The sequence below is a fragment of the Lichenostomus cassidix genome, chromosome 27, assembly GCF_008360975.1.
Source record: "Lichenostomus cassidix isolate B80296 chromosome 27, HeHo_3.0, whole genome shotgun sequence".
NCBI lineage: Eukaryota > Metazoa > Chordata > Aves > Passeriformes > Meliphagidae > Lichenostomus > Lichenostomus cassidix.
In genome coordinates this window covers 3,680,102-3,698,000 of record NC_139507.1, presented here as the reverse complement: position 1 = coordinate 3,698,000, position 17,899 = coordinate 3,680,102, and the positions used below count along the sequence as shown (strand labels likewise).

The following is a 17,899-nucleotide window of genomic DNA, read 5'->3' as shown; positions in this document are numbered from 1 at the left end:
TCCAGCAGGAATTCCTGCAAACGTGGCTTTGTGAAGTTTTTCTGCTGCAGGGGGGGTTTCCTTATCCTTTAATTGGGGTTTAAGTAGGAGTTGGGCTCTGATCTTGATGGGTCCCTTAGAGCTCAGTGCATTCCATAATTCTATGATTTAACTGATTCAAACCAGAAACTGTTTTTTCCCTCTTTCAGTGGGCAGATCAAACTTGCAGATTTTGGGCTCGCCCGACTCTACAGCTCGGAGGAGAGGTGAGGAAGGGCAAAGGGCTTACCTGGGTGGGATGAGCTTCTTCCTTCTTAATGTCCACATAATCCCTCCCTTGGAAGTCCTGAGAAATTATTTCTGGTTTAAGTGGTATCATCCAGCTCCAGCTGTTGGACAAATCCACTCCTGGCTGGTATTAACTTTTCATTAGAAGAGCAGCTCATGAGGAGCCAAAACATCATCTCTGCTTGCCTTTGGCCTGCCCTGGAGCAGGTTTTGCTCCAAGATCAGTCACCATTCAGTGATGGCAGCCTGCTGAGGGTCAGGAATTTTCAGTTTTGGTTATCTACAACAAATCCTGATTCCTGTAACATCCACAGTACCGCCTCAGCTGTGTTTAACTCAGCCTGGTGCTATGAAAGTGCAGACCTTGAAAACCCCCCTGCTGCCCCTGACAGGTGTAACTGCAGCTGAGAACTAAAACCAAGCAGCTTTTCAGGCTTTTGTGGCTTTTGGAATGAGTTTTTATTTATATTTTTTTGCTCTGCAGCCGTCCCTACACCAACAAAGTGATCACGTTGTGGTATCGACCCCCAGAGCTGCTGCTGGGGGAGGAACGTTACACCCCTGCCATCGACGTGTGGAGCTGTGGGTGAGTCCTGCTGGCCCTTCCCTGCCCCTGGGAACCCTGGAATTCCAGGGAGTTCTGGGAATCTGAGCATTCCCATGGGAGCTGCTCCTTGATTTGTGCCAATTCCTGCAGCTGGATCCTTCCCAGCCACACAGAATGTTAGGATGAGACAGGAATACTTCACAATGCTGTCCCTATTCATAATGAGGGAATAGGGGAGTGTAACATCATTAAAATAATTTAGTAAAAACTCCTAGAATTAGGTTTTTCTTGGTTGTGGAATGAGGAAGGGTAAAAGATGAAATTTTCACTATTTAAAATGCAAACCAACCCAATACTGATGTACCCTTGAGATCAAGAGGGGTGACACATTTGCCCTGAGCTGCTCACTCCTTCACTGTGTTTTACAGAGAATTTTCCTCTAAACTCTTTAAGTTGCATTTTGTAACCAAAGTTTTTTCAGCTGAAACATTTTTAAGCAGAGATTTCCAGTTTTAGGAAGTTTCTGTAGTATAGACAGCCTTGGGAAAGGGAGTTTGGGCAGCTCAACCACAAAAGTGGAACATTTTTCCAAGTGATTCAGAAGCAGAGACTGGAGGATTCAGCTGTCAGAACTGAGGCTGGATTCCCCAGAGCATGCACTTCCCATTGGGATATTCCCAGCTAAACTTCAGCAGGGTTTATAACACCAACAGAGGTTAGTAAAAGCAGTAATTAATGATAATTACTGACTGTGAGGCCCAGCTTTTGCTCAGTGCCCTGTGCCACGTGCGTGGGGTTATTCCCATTCCAGCAGCCATGAGCCTGGATCTCCCCAGCTACTTCTGGCCCTGATCCCTGGTGGCTTAGGGGGAAGATACTGAGAACTAAAGGAATCAGAGGTGCTCCTTCTCTCCTCTTTCCCTCCCAGCTGTACAAAAGCTGTTTGTGCCCAAATCCAGTTCCTCTGCTTTCCCATCTGGGGATGTGAAGCTGCAAATCCAAACAGGCTGAACCTGGAGGAAACGAGGAGCTTGGCTCTTTCTCTTGTCACACTGACACTTCCTCCTTTCCCTGCAAAGAGTTAACGTGTCAGGGGCTCCTGAATTAAGCAGGCACTTGCAGGGAGGTGATTCCCAGGAGCCCAGGGCTGGGGACTCCATACACACAGGTCAGTTTGTCACTACAAGCCCTGATGCAAATCACTCTCCTCAGGCAAAGCTGCTCCCGAGCACAAACACTGCCGTGTTCCAACGCTCATCCCCAGGGTTTGCTGTCGTGACCTCTTGCTTTTCCTCCTTCCAGCTGTATCCTCGGGGAACTGTTTACAAAGAAGCCTATTTTTCAAGCCAATCTGGAACTGGCTCAGCTTGAATTAATCAGGTAAAGCTTTGCACACGCATGTCTGAGAGGGGAGGTGCTGCAGGAGCTGCTCGTGCACACAGGCAGTGAGTTAGAAGAGCCCTTGGTTCCTAACCTGCCTGCAAAATAGGGCCAGGAATGCCTGGGAATGCAAATGGGAATAGTCAGGTGTCCACACCTATGTCAGGTGTGTGGTTGCTGATTTGTGTGCCCTCAGTAAACCTTGCTGTTTGCTGAGACCAAAAATCGTGAATGTGAATTACTTCTCATGCTGGAAGTTTTCATCCTGGAATGGTTGGGGATGGAAGGGACCTTAAAGGTCATCCAGTTCCACCCCTGCCATGGACAGGGACACTTTCCACTATCCCAGGTTGCTCCAAGCCTTGTCCAGCCTTGTCTTGGACACTTCCAGGGATCCAGGGGCAGCCACAGCTTCTCTGGGCACCCTGAGCCAAGGCCTCAGCACCCTTATTGTAAGAAAAATAAAATTTAGCAAGTTTGCAAAATTCCAAGTAAGAAACATTAACATTTTTAAAATCTGTAGTAAGAAAAACAAAATTCCCTTGTGTTGGATGCTTCATAAACCCAAGCTCAGCATTTTCCTCTTGCTGATACCTCCTTTTGTAACACCTCATCTGAGCCATGCCCACACCTGAGTCATTCCTGCAGTGGCTTGCTCAGGAAGGTGTTTACCCTGGGGTTGGTGGCTCTGCTGCTCCTGGCTGAGTTCCACCTGGCTGACTGTGCTTGCCCTGCTCCCCAGCCGGCTCTGTGGGAGCCCCTGCCCAGCCGTGTGGCCAGATGTCATCAAGCTGCCCTACTTCAACACTATGAAGCCCAAGAAGCAATACCGGCGGCGCCTGCGCGAGGAGTTCTCCTTGTGAGTCGGGATGGGATGATGGGATGATGGGATGGGATCCCTGTCCCCTTCCTGAACACCTCATCTGCCTCCAGAGAGGTTCCCTGGGTTTGGGAACTGCTCTGGGTGCTCTCTGGGAAGTGAGGCATCTTCAAGGTGCTGCCTGATTTGAGGGATGTGTTCTCTGGGGCAGGGTTTGGTTTTGGGGTAATCTTGGGGGTGTTGTGGCAGAGGTGCTTTTCATAAATGGCAAAAATTGGAGTGGAAATATCGTGGAATATCCTGAGCTGGTAGGGACCCACAGGGATCATCCAGTTCAGTTCCCATCCCTGCACAGACACTCCAGCAATCCCACCCTGTCCCTGAGAGTGTTGTCAAACACTCCTGGAGCTCTGTCAGCCTCAGGGCCATGACCATTCCCTGGGGAGCCTTTTCCAGTGCCCAACCACCCTCTGGGGGAAGAACCTTTTCCAAAATCCAACCTAAACCTCCCAGGCACAGCTCCAGCCACTCCCCACACCTAATGCCTGCCCTGCTGATACCTCTGAGCTGCTGCATCACAAGTGATGAACTCTAGCTGTGTGGACTTTCTCTTAGGCCTGAGGTGCCTCTCTGAAACTGAGCTTCTCCACATGTTCCCCCAAATTCATCCATATTTCCCTCTCTCCCCACAGCATTCCCTCGTCTGCCCTGGACCTGCTGGACCACATGCTGACGCTGGACCCTGGCAAGCGCTGCACAGCAGAGCAGGCCCTGCACAGTGACTTCCTGAAGGACGTTGACCTCAGCAAAATGGCACCTCCAGAGTAAGTCCCAGCTCCTCCCCCACTGTGAGCTTTGGGAAGGAGACAAGGGGATTTTTGCAGTCAAAATCGCGATTTCTGGGTTCTTTTCTCAACTCTGCCCTTGTATTTGGTTGTGTGGTTGAGCAAACGGCTTTTGCTGTGCTGTTGGTTTTCAGCCTGAGAAGAAGCTGGGTTTATAAAGCCCAGTTTAATGTGTGTAAGATGCTCTGAAGCTCTGCTGGAAGATGTGTTAGAGTAGGTGTAGCACATCCCTGACTGCCATGGAGAAGAGGCCAGGCCTCGTTAAGGCTGTGTGTTAATTGCCTGCAAGTGTTGAGCAGTGTCACTCAATTTTCTCCCAGTCCAATCAGGCAGGTGATAAAATGGTGCTCTGCTTGGTTTATGTGACAGTGCAGCCCCAGCTTTTGAGATCCCTGCTTCCTTCAGAGTTCCTCAAGGCAGGGCCTTTCCTGAAGCTCCCAGAGCTTGGTGGGCTTTCACTCAGTGGGGTTGTGTACCCTGCAGGGAGATCCCAGCACATTCAGGGATGAGATCCCAGTGCAAAGGAAATTATTTCCCTGTAATTACGCTGCATTTCCTGGTTCTAGGAGATGCCCTTTCCTGTAATAGTCTGGCTGCAGTCAGGGATCATGGAATTCCAGGATGGTTTGGGTGGGAAGGGACCTTAAATCCTATCCAGTCCCATGGCCAGGGACACCTGCCACCATCCCAGGCTGCTCCAAGCCCCATCCAACCTGGCCTGGGACACTTCCAAGGATCCAGGGGCAGCCACAGCTTCTCTGGGCAACACCATCAGTGCTAAGAACTTCCTGTGGCTTTTGAGGATTCTCCTGTTTCCCCTGCCATGTTTTTCACTCGTTGCTCTCTTCCAGCCTCCCCCACTGGCAGGATTGCCACGAGCTGTGGAGCAAGAAGCGCCGGCGGCAGCGGCAGAGCGGGATGGCCGTGGAGGAGCCTCCGGTATCAAAAGTTTCTCGGAAAGAAACTACCTCTGTTACAAGCACAGACACTGTGAAAAACAACAGCAGTCCTGTGCCCCCCCAGCCTGCCCAGCTCAAAGCAGAGCCTGGTGCTGCAGATGCAGTAGGTCAGTGCCCACCTGAGTCTGGAAAAGGCTCCTGGTGTGTTCCCTCCCTGGGTTTTGTGTCTGTTTTTAAGCCAGTCTTGTTCTTTCACCTCTAATTCTGCAGAAAGGGCATTCCAGGCTCTTCCTGTCCTCATTTCTTGTGGGTTTTTTTTTTTTTTTCCTCCTCTCTCTGCTGTGAAGACGCAGAAGGTTCTGTCTGGTCTTCAGAAGTCACTGATGAGCTGACTGTGAATTTGTTCTGAGCTGTGTTATTAGTTCTAAAAGAGGCTGAATGATGAAAGGAGTCATTGAGTCACTTCAGCCAGTGGAGGAACAAATCACAGGCTGCAAGGTGGAGCCACGTCCAGGGTGTGCAGATGAGCTGAAGTTTGATCTTGTTGATAAATTACATAAAGATTAGGTGTGGGATGTGTCAGGCTGGTGGGCAAAAATGTAAATTCTGGCACTTTGGTGCAGAAAAGGTCATCCAGACTGGCAGGACCTGGACTTGTGCACTGTTCCAAGCAGTGAGCAACTCCCCTGTGTCTAGAAAATAGTTGGAGGAGAGGAATGTGGATTTACACAAAGCTGCCCTGATTGTTCAGTAGAAGCCTTACAAAAACCCAGATATGGGCTAAGGCTTCCTTTGTGTCCAATGCTGTGCTGACAAGTAACGAGGAAGACAGTTCTTGCTCCAGGGAATGCACAATCCATGTGTTCAGTGAAACATGGCAGATGGACAAAAGGTGGTGCTTGGATTAACAAACAGCTGGGAAAAGAATGTCCCGTTCTTCATTGCCTACCAGCGAGAGAAGCTCCATTTTTAAGCTGCTGAAACCAAACCCTTGCACCCTTATTCCCAAAAAGTTTCAGTGTCAGTGTGAAGGGACACCCTTGGCACTTGTCACTTGGGCTGTGAAGGGAGGTGATGCCACTCCCAGGATGTATTTTAGGATAACCTGGATCCTTGCAGGTCAGGACAGAGTCCTGTGATCCCAGGCCAGCTCCCAGCAAGGAATTGCCTTCTGCCTGACCTAATTCCTTGTGCTGTGTCAGGGAACACACCCTTCCTCCAGCCCAAAGAGCAGCTCAGCTCCATCCTGGGAAGCCTTTCCAGTGCAGGAGGGAGTGATTTGGATCTGTGGGGACCTCGGGGGAGGCTGAGCTGTGATTGCCCTGCTGTGGGCTCAGGGGTGCCATCGTGCCCCTCACACCACTGCCGTAGCCTGGTATCCTTGTGGTGCCCCTTTCCCAAACCTGGGAATGGAGCAATTTGGCTTGGCTGAGCTGATTCTGAGCAGCAGCCACGTGTGCTGTGGTTTTTGGGGACTCTGAGGGGCAGTGAAGCAGCAGCAGCTCTGAGGGTGCAGTGTGTGCTCAGTACCACGGGGTGCTGCTGCCGTGCCGCCAGAGTGGGGGCTGGGAATCCCAGTATCTCATCCCAATATCCTCCTCCCAGAGCATCCCTGCCTTCCCCCAGCCCGGGGACATGGGCAGGGGGTGTTCAAGTGCTGTGGGGTGTAGAGAAGGGGTGTTCCTGGCTATGGGGTGTAGAAAATGGATGGTCAGTGCTGTGGGATGTAGAGAAAGGGTGTTCCTGGCTATGGGGTGTAGGAAAGGGGTGTTCAGTGCTGTGGGATGTGGAGACAGGATGTCCAGTGCTGTGGGACATGGAAAAGGGCTGTTCAGTGCTGTAGGGACCTGGAGAAGGGATGTTCCTTGCTGGGGGATGTGGCTCATGGCTGTGGGACATGGAGGAAGGGATGCTCCTTGCTCTCAGACATGGATCATGACTGTGGGACATGGGGAAGGGGTATTTATTGCTGTGGGATGTGCATCATGACTGTGGGACACGGGGAAGGGATGTTCCTGACTGTGGGACATGGGGGGGAATGTTCCTGGTTGTGGGACATTGGGAAGGGATGTTCCTGGCTGTGGGACATGGGGAAGGGGTATTTATTGCTGTGGGATGTGGGGAAGGGGAAGTTCCTGGTTGTAGGATGTGGGGAAGGGGTATTTATTGCTGTGGGATGTGCATCATGGCTGTGGGACATGGGGAAGGGATGTTCTTGTCTGTGGGATATGGAGAAGGGATGTTCCTGGCTGTGGGACATTGGGAAGGGGTGTTCCTGGCTGTGGGACATGGGGAAGGGCTCCCCACCCTCACTCCCTGCTGCTGCTCCCCCTGTGTCCCGCAGGCCTGGGCGACATCACGCAGCAGCTGAACCAGAGCGAGCTGGCCGTGCTCCTGAACCTGCTGCAGAGCCAGACCGACCTGAGCGTGCCGCAGATGGCCCAGCTGCTCAACGTCCACTCCAACCCCGAGATGCAGCAGCAGCTGGAGGCTCTCAACCAGTCCATCACGGCGCTGACCGAGGCCACGGCGCAGCACCACGAGCCCCCGGCGGCGGCGGCGGAGGAAGCCGTGGAGGAGCCACCCGCGGAGGTGCCGGAGGAGCAGGAGACTCCGGACGCAGCCAGCGCTCAGGGAGACATGCAGAACGTGCTGGCCGTTCTGCTGAGTCAGCTCATGAAGAGCCAGGAGCCTGGGATAACCCTGGAGGAGAGCAACGGGGAGAAGAGCAGCGAGCAGCGGGGCTCCAGGAAAACCCCGACGAGGCATCCCGAGGAGAGCACAGGTAAATGAGCACACACACGGCTGAGGGGAGCGCTGAGAGAATCCCAGCAAGTGCTGCTGGGCGAGCTGCAGCCAGGAATAATGAGACTTTGGAGTGTTGGGAGAGACAGGAGGGGAGGAGGGGAGTGGGTAGGATGCAGTCAGACCCCCTTTTCTCAGGTTTTGACACTGAGAAAAGACCCTGACCCCCTCCCTGCGGTAAGTGCTGGACTGCTCAGGAGGTTGGAACAGCTGCAAACAGCCAAAACAGGCAAATATTCACCCTGAAATCCATTAGTGCTCCACTGCGAGTGGGCCAGTGAAGATGAGTTAGAGGTTTTGGGGTTGGCCTGAAAGTGAAAGTTTGGAGGGTCAGTTCTTCCTCAAATTCCCCAGCAATCAGTTTGCACGTGCAGGGAGTTTTTTTGCACAGGGTGCTGCTGCATCTCTGCGTTTTTTCCCAGCTTTTTCACCATCCCCTCCCTGCCCTCTTGGATAAAAAATAAATAAACCTGCTGAGATGATTTTAAAGAGCTGAAACAGTGGTGAGTGCTGAAGGGAGGGATAGTGGCAGCTGTGTGGGTAAAACCTGGGCATCCACGAGTGCCTGGTTCTACCTGGAGCTGATTTTTGAGCCCTGAAACTCAGCAGCTCCTGAAGCTGAGCCAAACTGCTGCTTCTTAATAGTGAGAGTTTAAAAAACCCTGCTTGTATCAGTGAGCTCTCGGATTTCCTTTTCCAAAGGTGAGTGTAAATGTCTCCATGTCTTTTTTTTTTTTTTTGTTTCTGTTGATTTTTTGAATTTATTAGCAACAGCCTGTGACGACCTCACCAAATTGTAGAAGCGCCTCCTGAGTATGTCTCAGACTCTCCGGGGAGCCTGTTTTGGCCCGATCCCACCTCCTGCAATGTAGCTGAACGTGCTGTGTTCTCGTGCCTTCAACACCCGCCCACCACGAGCCAGTTGTGATCGTGCTTTTTTTTCTTTTTTTTTTTTTTCTTTTTTTTTCCTCCTCCTTTTTTTTTTTTCGTTGTTGTTGCCCTAGTCCTGGAAGATAACTAGGTTACTGTAGAGCAGATGGAATTCGATGCCGGTGTTCTCTGTTGATAATTCTTTGGAATGATTTGCTGTCCCCCAGATCAGCTTGGCTTTACAAATTTACCTGAAGATTATTATTTTTTTTTTGTTTTGTTTTGTTGTTTTATTTTTCTGGATTTCGATACAATCTAGTTTTCAAAGTGGACTGACGGATACGGGTGGAGGGGTGGTCCTGGAAGACTACTGGTTTTCACAATAAAGTTTGACCTTTTTAATAACCAGTTTTGCCAATGATTTGAGGATCTGATTCCAACGTGGGCTCTGCCATCGCCAGTAATTGCTTCCCCTGTGGGCGAGGGAGAGGAGGCAGCTCAGGTGTGTTGCTCCAGAGGAGGCAGGGCTGGTTTTGGGAGCGGAGCAGGTGTGTCCCCCTTCCCTCCGTGGTGTCACCTGTAGCTGTGTCCCCTCCCTGCCGTGGTGTCACCTGTAGCTGTGACCCACCTGAGGGGAGGGTCAGTGCTCTGCCCCCCTCTCCCACCTCCCAGCCAGGTCCCTTTGTCCTTCGTGGGCCTCACAGGCTGGGACAGAGCAGGGGGCACTGGGGGGTGACAGAGCTTTGTTCTTCCAGCAGGGACACCAACCCTGATTTGGGAGGGAATCTGGGGTGAAGGGGCAGGGGGAGGAAGCAGAATGCTATTCTCGTGCTCAGGACAGTCTGTACACTTGTGAAAATACTCGGGGGGGGTGAGATTGTTTTGGACTCTGTCGGGAAGCAGGGCTGGGGTGGGTTGGAGGGGGGGGACAGGAGCGTGGGGACAGTCAGGAGGTGGCACCCGTGTGGCCGGGCTGGCTTTGTGTTTGTCTAACCAGCTCATCCTGGCCACGCTCCGGGAGCTGCCTCTGGATCCAGGGCCGGGCGGCACCACATCCCTCGGGCACTGCGGGCAGCGCGGGCTGGCGTGTGCTCCACATCTGCCTCCTGCTCGGAATTAGCCTTTGATCCGGGAGCAGGAATTCCCCGCGCGGGTTCCCAGGTGTTAGGACAGCTGTTGCCGCCGAGTTGGGTGCGCCGGGCCGGGGCGGAAGCGTTAATGAACATTGTTAATGAACGTTGATCTCCCAGCCGCCGTTAAAACTCTCCCTCCGCCTCTTCCCAGAGCATCCCCGAGCGGGCGGCCTCGGCAGGGATTGGTTTGGTTTGCTTAGAAATGTCTTTGTGTCTGTTTGAAACGGTGTTTAAAAGAAGTCACCCTTCCACAGCGTGTCCTCCCGGCATTGTCCCACCAGAGAAGAGACCCCCCGAGCCCCCCGGACCGCCGCCGCCTCCTCCCGTGCCCGAAGGGGATCTCTCCGGCGCAGCCCAGGAGTTGAACCCGGCCGTGACGGCTGCTCTGCTGCAGCTCCTTTCCCAGCCGGACCCCGAGCCGCTCGGCCACGCCGCGCAGGAGCCGCCGGCCCCGAGAGCCGCGGAGTACAGCCGCTCCCACCCCGCCAGGACTTACAGCACCGACAGCTCCGAGGGGGGATTCGGTGCCGAGGAGCTGAATCCGGGCCAGACTCTGCTAGAACCTTCTGCCCAACCCCTGGGGAAAAGCAGGACCTTCTTGGGCTCCGTGAGCCACCTCGGGGAGAGCAGCAGCTACCAGGGCACGGGCTCCGTGCAGTTCCCGGGGGATCAGGACCTGCGCTTCGCCAGAGTCCCCGTCAGCATCCACTCGCTCGGGCAATCCTTCACCAAATCCGAGGGGAGCAACAGCAACAACAACGTGCTGGTGCATCCAGAGGCCAAAATGCAGAGCTACGGCGAGTTGGGGCCGGGAACAGCCAGTTCCAGTGGGGCAGGGACAGGTCACAGCTGGGGTGCCCCAACCCAGGCGCCGTCTTCCTACGGGAAGACATTCCGAGGGCCTGGCAGAGTGCCTCCGCGGGGGGGCCGGGGCCGGGGGGTTCCCTACTGAGATTCCCGGGATTCCCCCCTCGCCTCTCCTCCTTTAGCCACAGGACTTGATTTTTTTTTTTTTTAATATTTTTTTTTTTTTTTTTGGCCAGAGCAAGGTCTCGTCCGCATTTCAGCTGCTGCAGAGCTCCCTGTGCATCCCTCCCTCCCTCCCTCGGGAGCTGCCAGAGGGTCCCCACTGGCCTCCCGTGCTTGGTTAGTGGCAAAAATAATCCCAACCCCGCAGCAAACTGAGCCAGGAGAGGGAGGGATTGATGGAAAAGTAGGAATGGAAGGAAAAAGGAATTTTTTAAAAGCTGTTTCCCCAAGCTGGGCACCGGAGTTTGCCGGTGAGTCAGGGAGGGCTGGGGGGAAGCTGCTTCCCAAAGCGGTTTTTTTAGTGTTGTTGTTTTGTTTGTTTTCCTCATTTCCTTGTGAGAGAAAAACAAAAAAAAGAAAAAAAAAAACAGATTAAGAGGGGAATTTCTTGATGCAGAGGCACCTGGATGGGTTATCCCAGCAGTGGGGAGCTGGGATGTGACACTGGTTGTGTTCAATTTATCCGATGTTGTTTTCTTTCCGTAAAGCATCCGGTTTTCCCTCTGCTCCGGGGCCAGTCCTGTCCCCTGTGACAGCAGCCTTAGTACACTGATGTTTGGGAAGGGTCTCTGGGTTTTGGATCCCTCCTGCTGTAATTATGCAGTGGGAATTTTTTTTTTTCTTCTTTTTTAATTTTTTTTTTTTTTTTTTAGAGCTGAGGAGAACACCTCCCTGAAAAACAGGGATTTCTTGTCATTTGTAACTTCCGGAACGCTTAAAGAATTTTAAAAAAAGGAAACAAAAATCCCAACATCTGGTGGGATTTGCCACCAGATGGGAGTGATTTGTCCCTGCAATCCTGGGCTGGTGCTGCCCACCCTGCCGAGGTCGGGCGCATCTCAGCCCTTTGAGGTTTTCCAGGTGTTCCTGTGTCATTTCCATGAGCATATTTCTATTTTTGTTGTTGTCAAGGAAGTATTTACGATGGATTTTCTCCTCCCACAGACCCTTGAGCTGTTCATTTCAATGAGACTTAAAAAGAGATGAATAAAACAAAGGTACCTATTTATCAGCTTTTTATTTTTTTCGAGTAGGCCTTTCCTATGGAAAACATTTAATTTTAGAGCCGACAGTTCTGGAGTGTTTAAAGGGGAGGGGAATTTTGGGGTGGGCCGAGAGACCTTCTTGCTACTAACAGGATTTAATTTCTTTTTATACAGAGAGATAAATTTAAATAAATGCACCTGAATAGGTGTTGCTTCTCCACCTGGGGAGATCCTGCCTTACCCAGCTTTGCCGTGGGAGGAAGGAAGGGAGAGAAATTAAATATATCTATTATTTTTTTATTTTTATTTGCTGGGGATGTGCAAGGACCGGCAGCTCCTGGCACTGAGGAGCAACGCTGTTTGTAAAATTCCCACTGGAAGTTTGTAGGCTTTGGGACTTTTTTTTTTCTTGTTTTTTGTTTTTTTTTTTTTTTTAAACTTAATTCATGCCTGATGTGCAGAGAGGAAAAAAAAGAGAAGTTCTGTGAGACACGGAGTGCACTGAACCCACCAGGCACCTCTCGAGGGGCTTTAGGGGGCTTTAATTTCCCTATTTTCCCTTTTCCCAGCACCAGCTCTGGGCTGCCATGGAGCTGCTGCTGTTCCTTTTCTTCCCATTCCCATCCTCTTTGGAAGGAAAAGTCTCATTCCTTTGCTGGATCCTCTTAGGAAGCCGATGCCTATTGCTTGTCTTTCCAAATTGGCACATTCCCAGGAAAGCTGCCGGGAGCGAGCCATCCTCAACCTCCTGCTCCTCTGCCGCTGTCAGCCCGGCTTTGGGCTCCCAGTTTGGGCTGGTTGGTCCCAGTTTAGGGGTCATTGGTCCCAGTTTAGGGGTCATTTGTCCCAGTTTAGGGTGGCCTCTCCCAGCTGGGACAGTCGAGGACACTCTGGCACAGCTCTGTCTCTTCCAGCAGGGCTGGCAGGGGGCTGAGGATGTGGCAGTGGCTGCGAGGGCTCTGTCCCCTGTGCCACCTCCACCCGGGGACACTCCAGGCATCTGTTCTCTGCTCTGGCATGGCCGGTGGCATCTGCCATCTGTCCCCACGGGCCCTCGGGGCTCCTGGGGAAGGTGGCTTTGCCATTCTCTTCTCCAAGCCCGATTTCCTTGGAGAGGGACTCGTTATCCCACTCCAGTGGCTTTTCCTAACTGGTCCCAGCATGATCGCTGCCAGAGCCTCGGGAGCACGCAGGGTCTGGGGGGAACCAGCCTGGCCACATCCTGGGGGGCTGTGAGGCCATTCCTGCCTTCCAGCACCTCTTTTTCTTCGATTTCCCCCTTTTCCTTTTTCTCATTTTCCCTTTTCTCCGTGCTCCGCACAAAGAAGACAAAAGGATTCGCGGTGTCGGGTGGGATTTGTGCGTTTGGAAGGATTTCAGCCGGTGCAAGGCAAGGAACAAGGGGGTGAGGGCAGCTCCCCCCTCCTTCCCCCCATGCCAGCTCTGGGTTCAATCCCACATCTCTCCCGCTGTAGCAGTTCCCAGCAGAGAAGCCTCTGGTCAGACTTACTGTACCTCTCCCGAGTTTCCTTTGGAGACCGAGCGCGCCTTTTTTCGGTTGTACCTTTGTCTCTGTACAGATATTTTGTAATATATTAAAAATTTTTTTCTTTTCAGTTTATAAAAATGGAGAAGTGGAGATTGGAAAATTAAATATTTCCTGTTACTGTATCTTGGTTGCCTTTTGCTCCCTTGCTTCCCGTAGCCTTTGGAATCACACGGTAACTTGTGTTTTCCTTGGAAAGCCTTTTATTCCCTCGTCCTGCCCTCCTGCTGAGGGGGGTGGGATTTGGCATTGCCAGCCTCTGCAAGCCCCCAAATTCCACTCTCTAATTAAGCTCCAAGCCCTCATTAGCCCCAGGTTTTCCCCCAAATTGGAGGGGTGTTTGTGGGGGGTGCCCGAGCTGGAGCACAGGCTGGTTTGGCTAAGGTGGGAGAGGGGATGGTGCTGCAGCAATGGGAAAAGGAAGGATTGAGGTTGAGGTTTGGCTCCAGCCCTTCTCCCAGCTCCTGGCATCCCTTTGGGCACTGGAGAGGACTCTGAGGGGCCTGGAGGGGACAGATTCTGCCCCAGCCCTGAGCTGTGGGGGCACGGGAAGGGAGCTATGCCTGTCATCCATCCATCCATCCATCCATCCATCCATCTCCTTCCTCCACATAAACTCCTCCATGGCATTTCTCTGCTGCTCTCAACCCCATCCTGGCTCCCGCAGGACTCAGGAGAGTTTGTCCCAACCCTTGTTCACCAGGCAGGAATTTGGGGTGGTGGGAGCCGTGTGGCCCAGAGCTGCTCCAGGAGCTGTGTCTGCTCCCGGCATTGACTCTTTCCTGCTCGGCTGAGGCTCGGACAGACCCTCCCTGCGCTGAGGGGGAGCTGGAGGGGCTGGGGGTCCCCACACCGTGTCCGTGCCTCAATCCCCGCAAAGCCCGGCCGCCGTCTCCCGTTCCAGCCCCGGCTTTCTCGCTCTCCTTTCGCCTGGTTCCGATCCCTGCGCTGACACGTCTTAAAATATATCCCTGTGCAGATGGCGGGGGGGTGGCGGCGGCGCCGGGCGCTTCCCTGCGCCTGGGAAAGCAGGAGCGAGCCCCCAGCGCCCACCGGCCTCCCCTGATTTATGGAGGGGGCAGCTGGGCCCCGTGCACTCGGCTGGATCCCTAATCCAGCCTCCTGGTCCCTGCCCGCGGCTCCGCCGGGCTCCGCGGCCTCACCCGGCGCGGCAGAAGGGACGCGATGCCATCCCGAGCTTCCTCACATCCCACCTTCCCTTCCCGCTGCCGGCAGACAAAGCCCCACGTGGCCCCGGCTCCTGCGGCATCCCGATCCAAAGGTGACCAGGCCGTTTTATCCCATTTAATTTATTTTGGCATTGAACTTCCTCGGCAGCAGCTGCCGTGCCAAATGGCCGGGGGCTGCGCGGAGCCGGCGCTGTAAATCTCCGCCGTTCGGCTCTTCCCGGTTGGATTAAGCTCGTTGGAGCCGCGGCTGCTCCATCCCCACATTCCTGGCTGCTCCGTCCCACCGTTCCCGGCTCCAGCACCTCGAAAAGTGGGATCTGGCTCAGCTCTCCTCCCTCCTCATCCTCACACCGCTCTGGTGGGGTTGTGGTGGCACCGCTGGCATTCCGGAGCATCCCGGCGCTCCAGGCACGGCCCTTGGAGCCCAGCGCGGGAACGGTGATGGAGATGGAATGCTGAGGAGGAGGAAGAGGAGGAGGAAGGGCTTTCCCACGGAGCAGATCACCGAGGGACACTCGGATCCCACGGGATCCTGTCGGAATCTCCACCGGGATCAGGCGTCGCGCCTCCCGGGTGGATATCCCGGCGCACACGCGTGTGTCGCGATGCGAGCACACCTGGGGTGGCACACGCGTGTTCACACGTGTCCGGGGTGTGACTGTCACCAGGTGTCGCTCTCGGCACGGCCACCACCTCCCACCGCGTCCCCATCCTCCTCCTCCTCCTCCTCTCCGGCTATATTTGTCCTTCCAGCTGCTCCGGCTGTCGGCATTAAAGGTTTTTCATCCAATTTAGACGTTTCCTTCCAAAAATCCGTTCACACCTTTCCCTGGCATTTGGAAGGGGGGAAGAAGAAAAGGACTGAGAAGGATAAAACCACCAGAAAAAAAAAAAAAAAAGCCACCAAACCACGGAGGTGTTGGAGGCCACTGATGGGGGATGGAGGAGAGTGTTTGGGTTGGGTTCTGGGGGGAATTAAGGGGGTTTGAGCCCCCCCACCCCAATATTATCCATCCCATGGCATCCAGTGTTTTCCATCCCATGGGATCAAGATGCCGCATTTTGAGGGCCCGGGTGGGATTTTGGGTGGCAGCACGGGCATGGATGGGGTTTGGCGGGCATGGATGGGGTGGGGATTCCTTGGGCAGGGTCTGGGGGGGATGGCAGGGGGATGGCACAGTCCCTGTGCCATGGGGCCACCTGGCCCCGTCCCCCCGCACTGGCAGCTTGATTAAAACGGTGGCACAGCTGGTGCCTCCTGCCAGCACCCGGAGCGGGAAGCGCCCGCCATTAGCGGCTCCAATTAGCGGGAACGCGGCGCCGCCGCGGCCCGGGGGGTTCCCCAGCCCCCGAGTGCCCCCGGTGCCACCTCCCCGGGCCGCTGCAGCCGGGCTGGCGTCACCCGCCCCGTGTCCAAGTCCCCGCGCCGAGGCGGTGGCCGTGCCAGCGCTCCCGTGTCGTTCCACCGAGCCAGGGCCGAGCACGCCTCGATTTTGGGGACATTTCCCTGGCGGCCGCCGTGCCCGCTGCCACCACATCCCACCTGCCGTGCCCGGCCTGTGGGAGGGGGACAGGCGGGGTGACCGTACCGCAGCACTCCCGCCAGCGCGGCGGACACCCGGATGGGGACAGGGCCCTGCCGTGCCCGCGGTGACAGCGGGGACAGGACCTGGCACCGCACCCCGGGCGGGCACATCGCCCTCCCCGCTGCCACCGGCGCAGCTGAGCCAAGGCGCGGGGGGGCTGTGCCTGCACGCTTTCACCTGCCATTTAATTGGATGTATTTTTAATTAATGGCGCCTCTGGGACCAACATGAGACAACATGATCTCTGAATAGGGGCAGGGGAGGAATTGGGGCCGCGGGAGGATTGGGCCGCCGGGTGCCCTTACGCGCCAAACGCTGCCATCAATCACCCCCTACTTTTCGGCTCTGGACTTTTGGCTGGGGCTCAAGGCGGGCGCCAGGGCCACCCCCCTGCCGCCTGGCACACGTGTGACGAGCGGCACGTCCTCAGCCGCGCTTGGCGATGGCGGCGACAGAGACAGAGCCGCTCGCCGCCGCTTTTGCCAGCAAATCCTGCCCCAAACCTGCTCCTGGGGGGATCCCTGGGTCACGGCGGGCACCTGGGGGGCTCCCAACCCCTCTGCCCCACACCGCGAGGGCTCTCAGCTGTCCCCGTGCCTCCATCGTTGTTTTGTCCCTTTCCGCCTGGCTCTGGGGAGTGGGCACAGCTGGGTCTGGCGTGTCCCCCCCACCTTCTGGCACAGCCCCGGGGGGCTCGGCCGGGCGGTGGTGCCGGGGCAGCTGCCCACCCCCCCGCGGCAGGTGCGGCGGCGCAATGTAGGGCAGCATTAATATTTAGTGGCACTGGGGGGGTGGCACAGCTGCCTCCTGCGCTGGAATGCAGACGGCAGCCAGCGGGGACGGCGGCCACCACTGCCACCACTGCCACCACAGCCCCCGAGCCACCGCGGCCACCACTGCCGCCACAGCCCCTGAGCCACCGCGGCCACCACTGCCACCGCACCCCCAAAGCCACCACTGCCACCACACCCCCAAAGCCACCACTGCCACAACAGCCCCTGAGCCACCGCGGCCAACAGACGCCCGCGGCCGCCACAAACCCTCGGACACTGCTGCTGCCACCGCACCCCCTTGGCCACTGCTGCCACCAAACCAACCCCCTCGGCCACCACGGCCTGCATGGCCCCCCAGGCTGCCCGGAGAAACGGGGGGCACATCGCAGGGGGAGCACAGACCCCAGCTCTTGGCACATGGGAGGTGGGAAATGTGGTGGCCAAACTCCAGGCCCTTGAAGCCACCAGCCACATGTTGGGGGATAAGAACATGCTGGGGGTCCCAGCCTAGCTGTGCCATGGCCCTAGGCCAGCTCCTCAGTGCTTGGGCAACCGTGGTGTCAGGGTGATGGTGGCACACGGTGGCCTTGCTGTTTTCCAGGGAAATGTGGTGTCACCAGCGCCTGGCCCTGTGCCCTGTGACACAAGTGACAGTGGCCATGGCTGGTGGGGTTAGACCCTTCTTGTCTGGCATCTTTGGATGCTCTGCCAGGAGCAGACTGGGCCTGTGCCACCTGCCCTTTTCCCTGGTGGTGGCATGTGAGCCCCAGGGGTGGCCCTTGCCATGGCCAGACCCTCGCTGTGATCAGACCCTCACTGTGGCCAGACCCTCGCCATGGCCAGACCCTCACTGTGGCCAGACCCTCGCCATGGCCAGACCCTCGCTGTGACCAGACCCTCGCTGTGACCAGACCCTCGCTGTGACCAGACTCTCACCACGGCTGGTCCTTCACCATGACCACATCTTTGCCACAGCAGAATCCTCAGCACAGCTGGACCACCACCACAGCCAGACCCTTACCCTGACCAGACCCTTGCCATAGCCAGACCCTCACCGTGGCCACATCCTCACCAGTCAAACCCTCACCACGGCCGGACCCTCCCCGCAGCCAGGCCCTCACCACGGCCAGCCCCTGGCCATGCCCGGCCCCGCCCCGGCCGGAGCCTGGCGGTGCCCGGGCGGTGCGGGCGCGGTGCGGGCGCGGTGCGGGCGGTTGATTAGC

At 55.6% G+C, this 17,899-nt stretch overlaps 1 protein-coding gene and 2 long non-coding RNA genes across 4 annotated transcripts in view; 1 reads left to right on the top strand and 2 right to left on the bottom strand.

Annotated features, from left to right (window-relative positions):
* Positions 1-13,252, top strand: part of CDK12 (cyclin dependent kinase 12) — a 28,018-nt gene extending 14,766 nt beyond the window's left edge. Inside the window, exons 7-14 of one of the 2 annotated variants that reach the window (XM_085083331.1) lie at positions 189-245; positions 752-853; positions 2,117-2,194; positions 2,937-3,053; positions 3,707-3,838; positions 4,711-4,925; positions 7,103-7,543; positions 9,821-13,252. In XM_085083331.1, the coding sequence (XP_084939457.1) occupies positions 189-245; positions 752-853; positions 2,117-2,194; positions 2,937-3,053; positions 3,707-3,838; positions 4,711-4,925; positions 7,103-7,543; positions 9,821-10,518 (1,840 nt within the window). In that variant the 3' untranslated portion in view covers positions 10,519-13,252. Of the gene's footprint in view, positions 1-188; positions 246-751; positions 854-2,116; positions 2,195-2,936; positions 3,054-3,706; positions 3,839-4,710; positions 4,926-7,102; positions 7,544-8,331; positions 8,842-9,820 lie in introns of those variants that run through there. The other variant, XM_085083332.1, reaches the window with a different exon arrangement.
* LOC146426652 (uncharacterized) lies at positions 8,611-9,822 on the bottom strand. The gene is made up of 2 exons (XR_014856656.1): positions 9,428-9,822; positions 8,611-8,906 (listed from the first exon to the last, which is right to left on the bottom strand). It is a non-coding gene; the product is annotated as an uncharacterized LOC146426652 (long non-coding RNA).
* Positions 13,253-14,651: 1,399 nt separating the features above from the next.
* Positions 14,652-17,899, bottom strand: LOC146426650 (uncharacterized). Its single transcript, XR_014846176.1, has 3 exons — positions 17,732-17,899; positions 14,935-15,146; positions 14,652-14,772 (listed from the first exon to the last, which is right to left on the bottom strand). It is a non-coding gene; the product is annotated as an uncharacterized LOC146426650 (long non-coding RNA).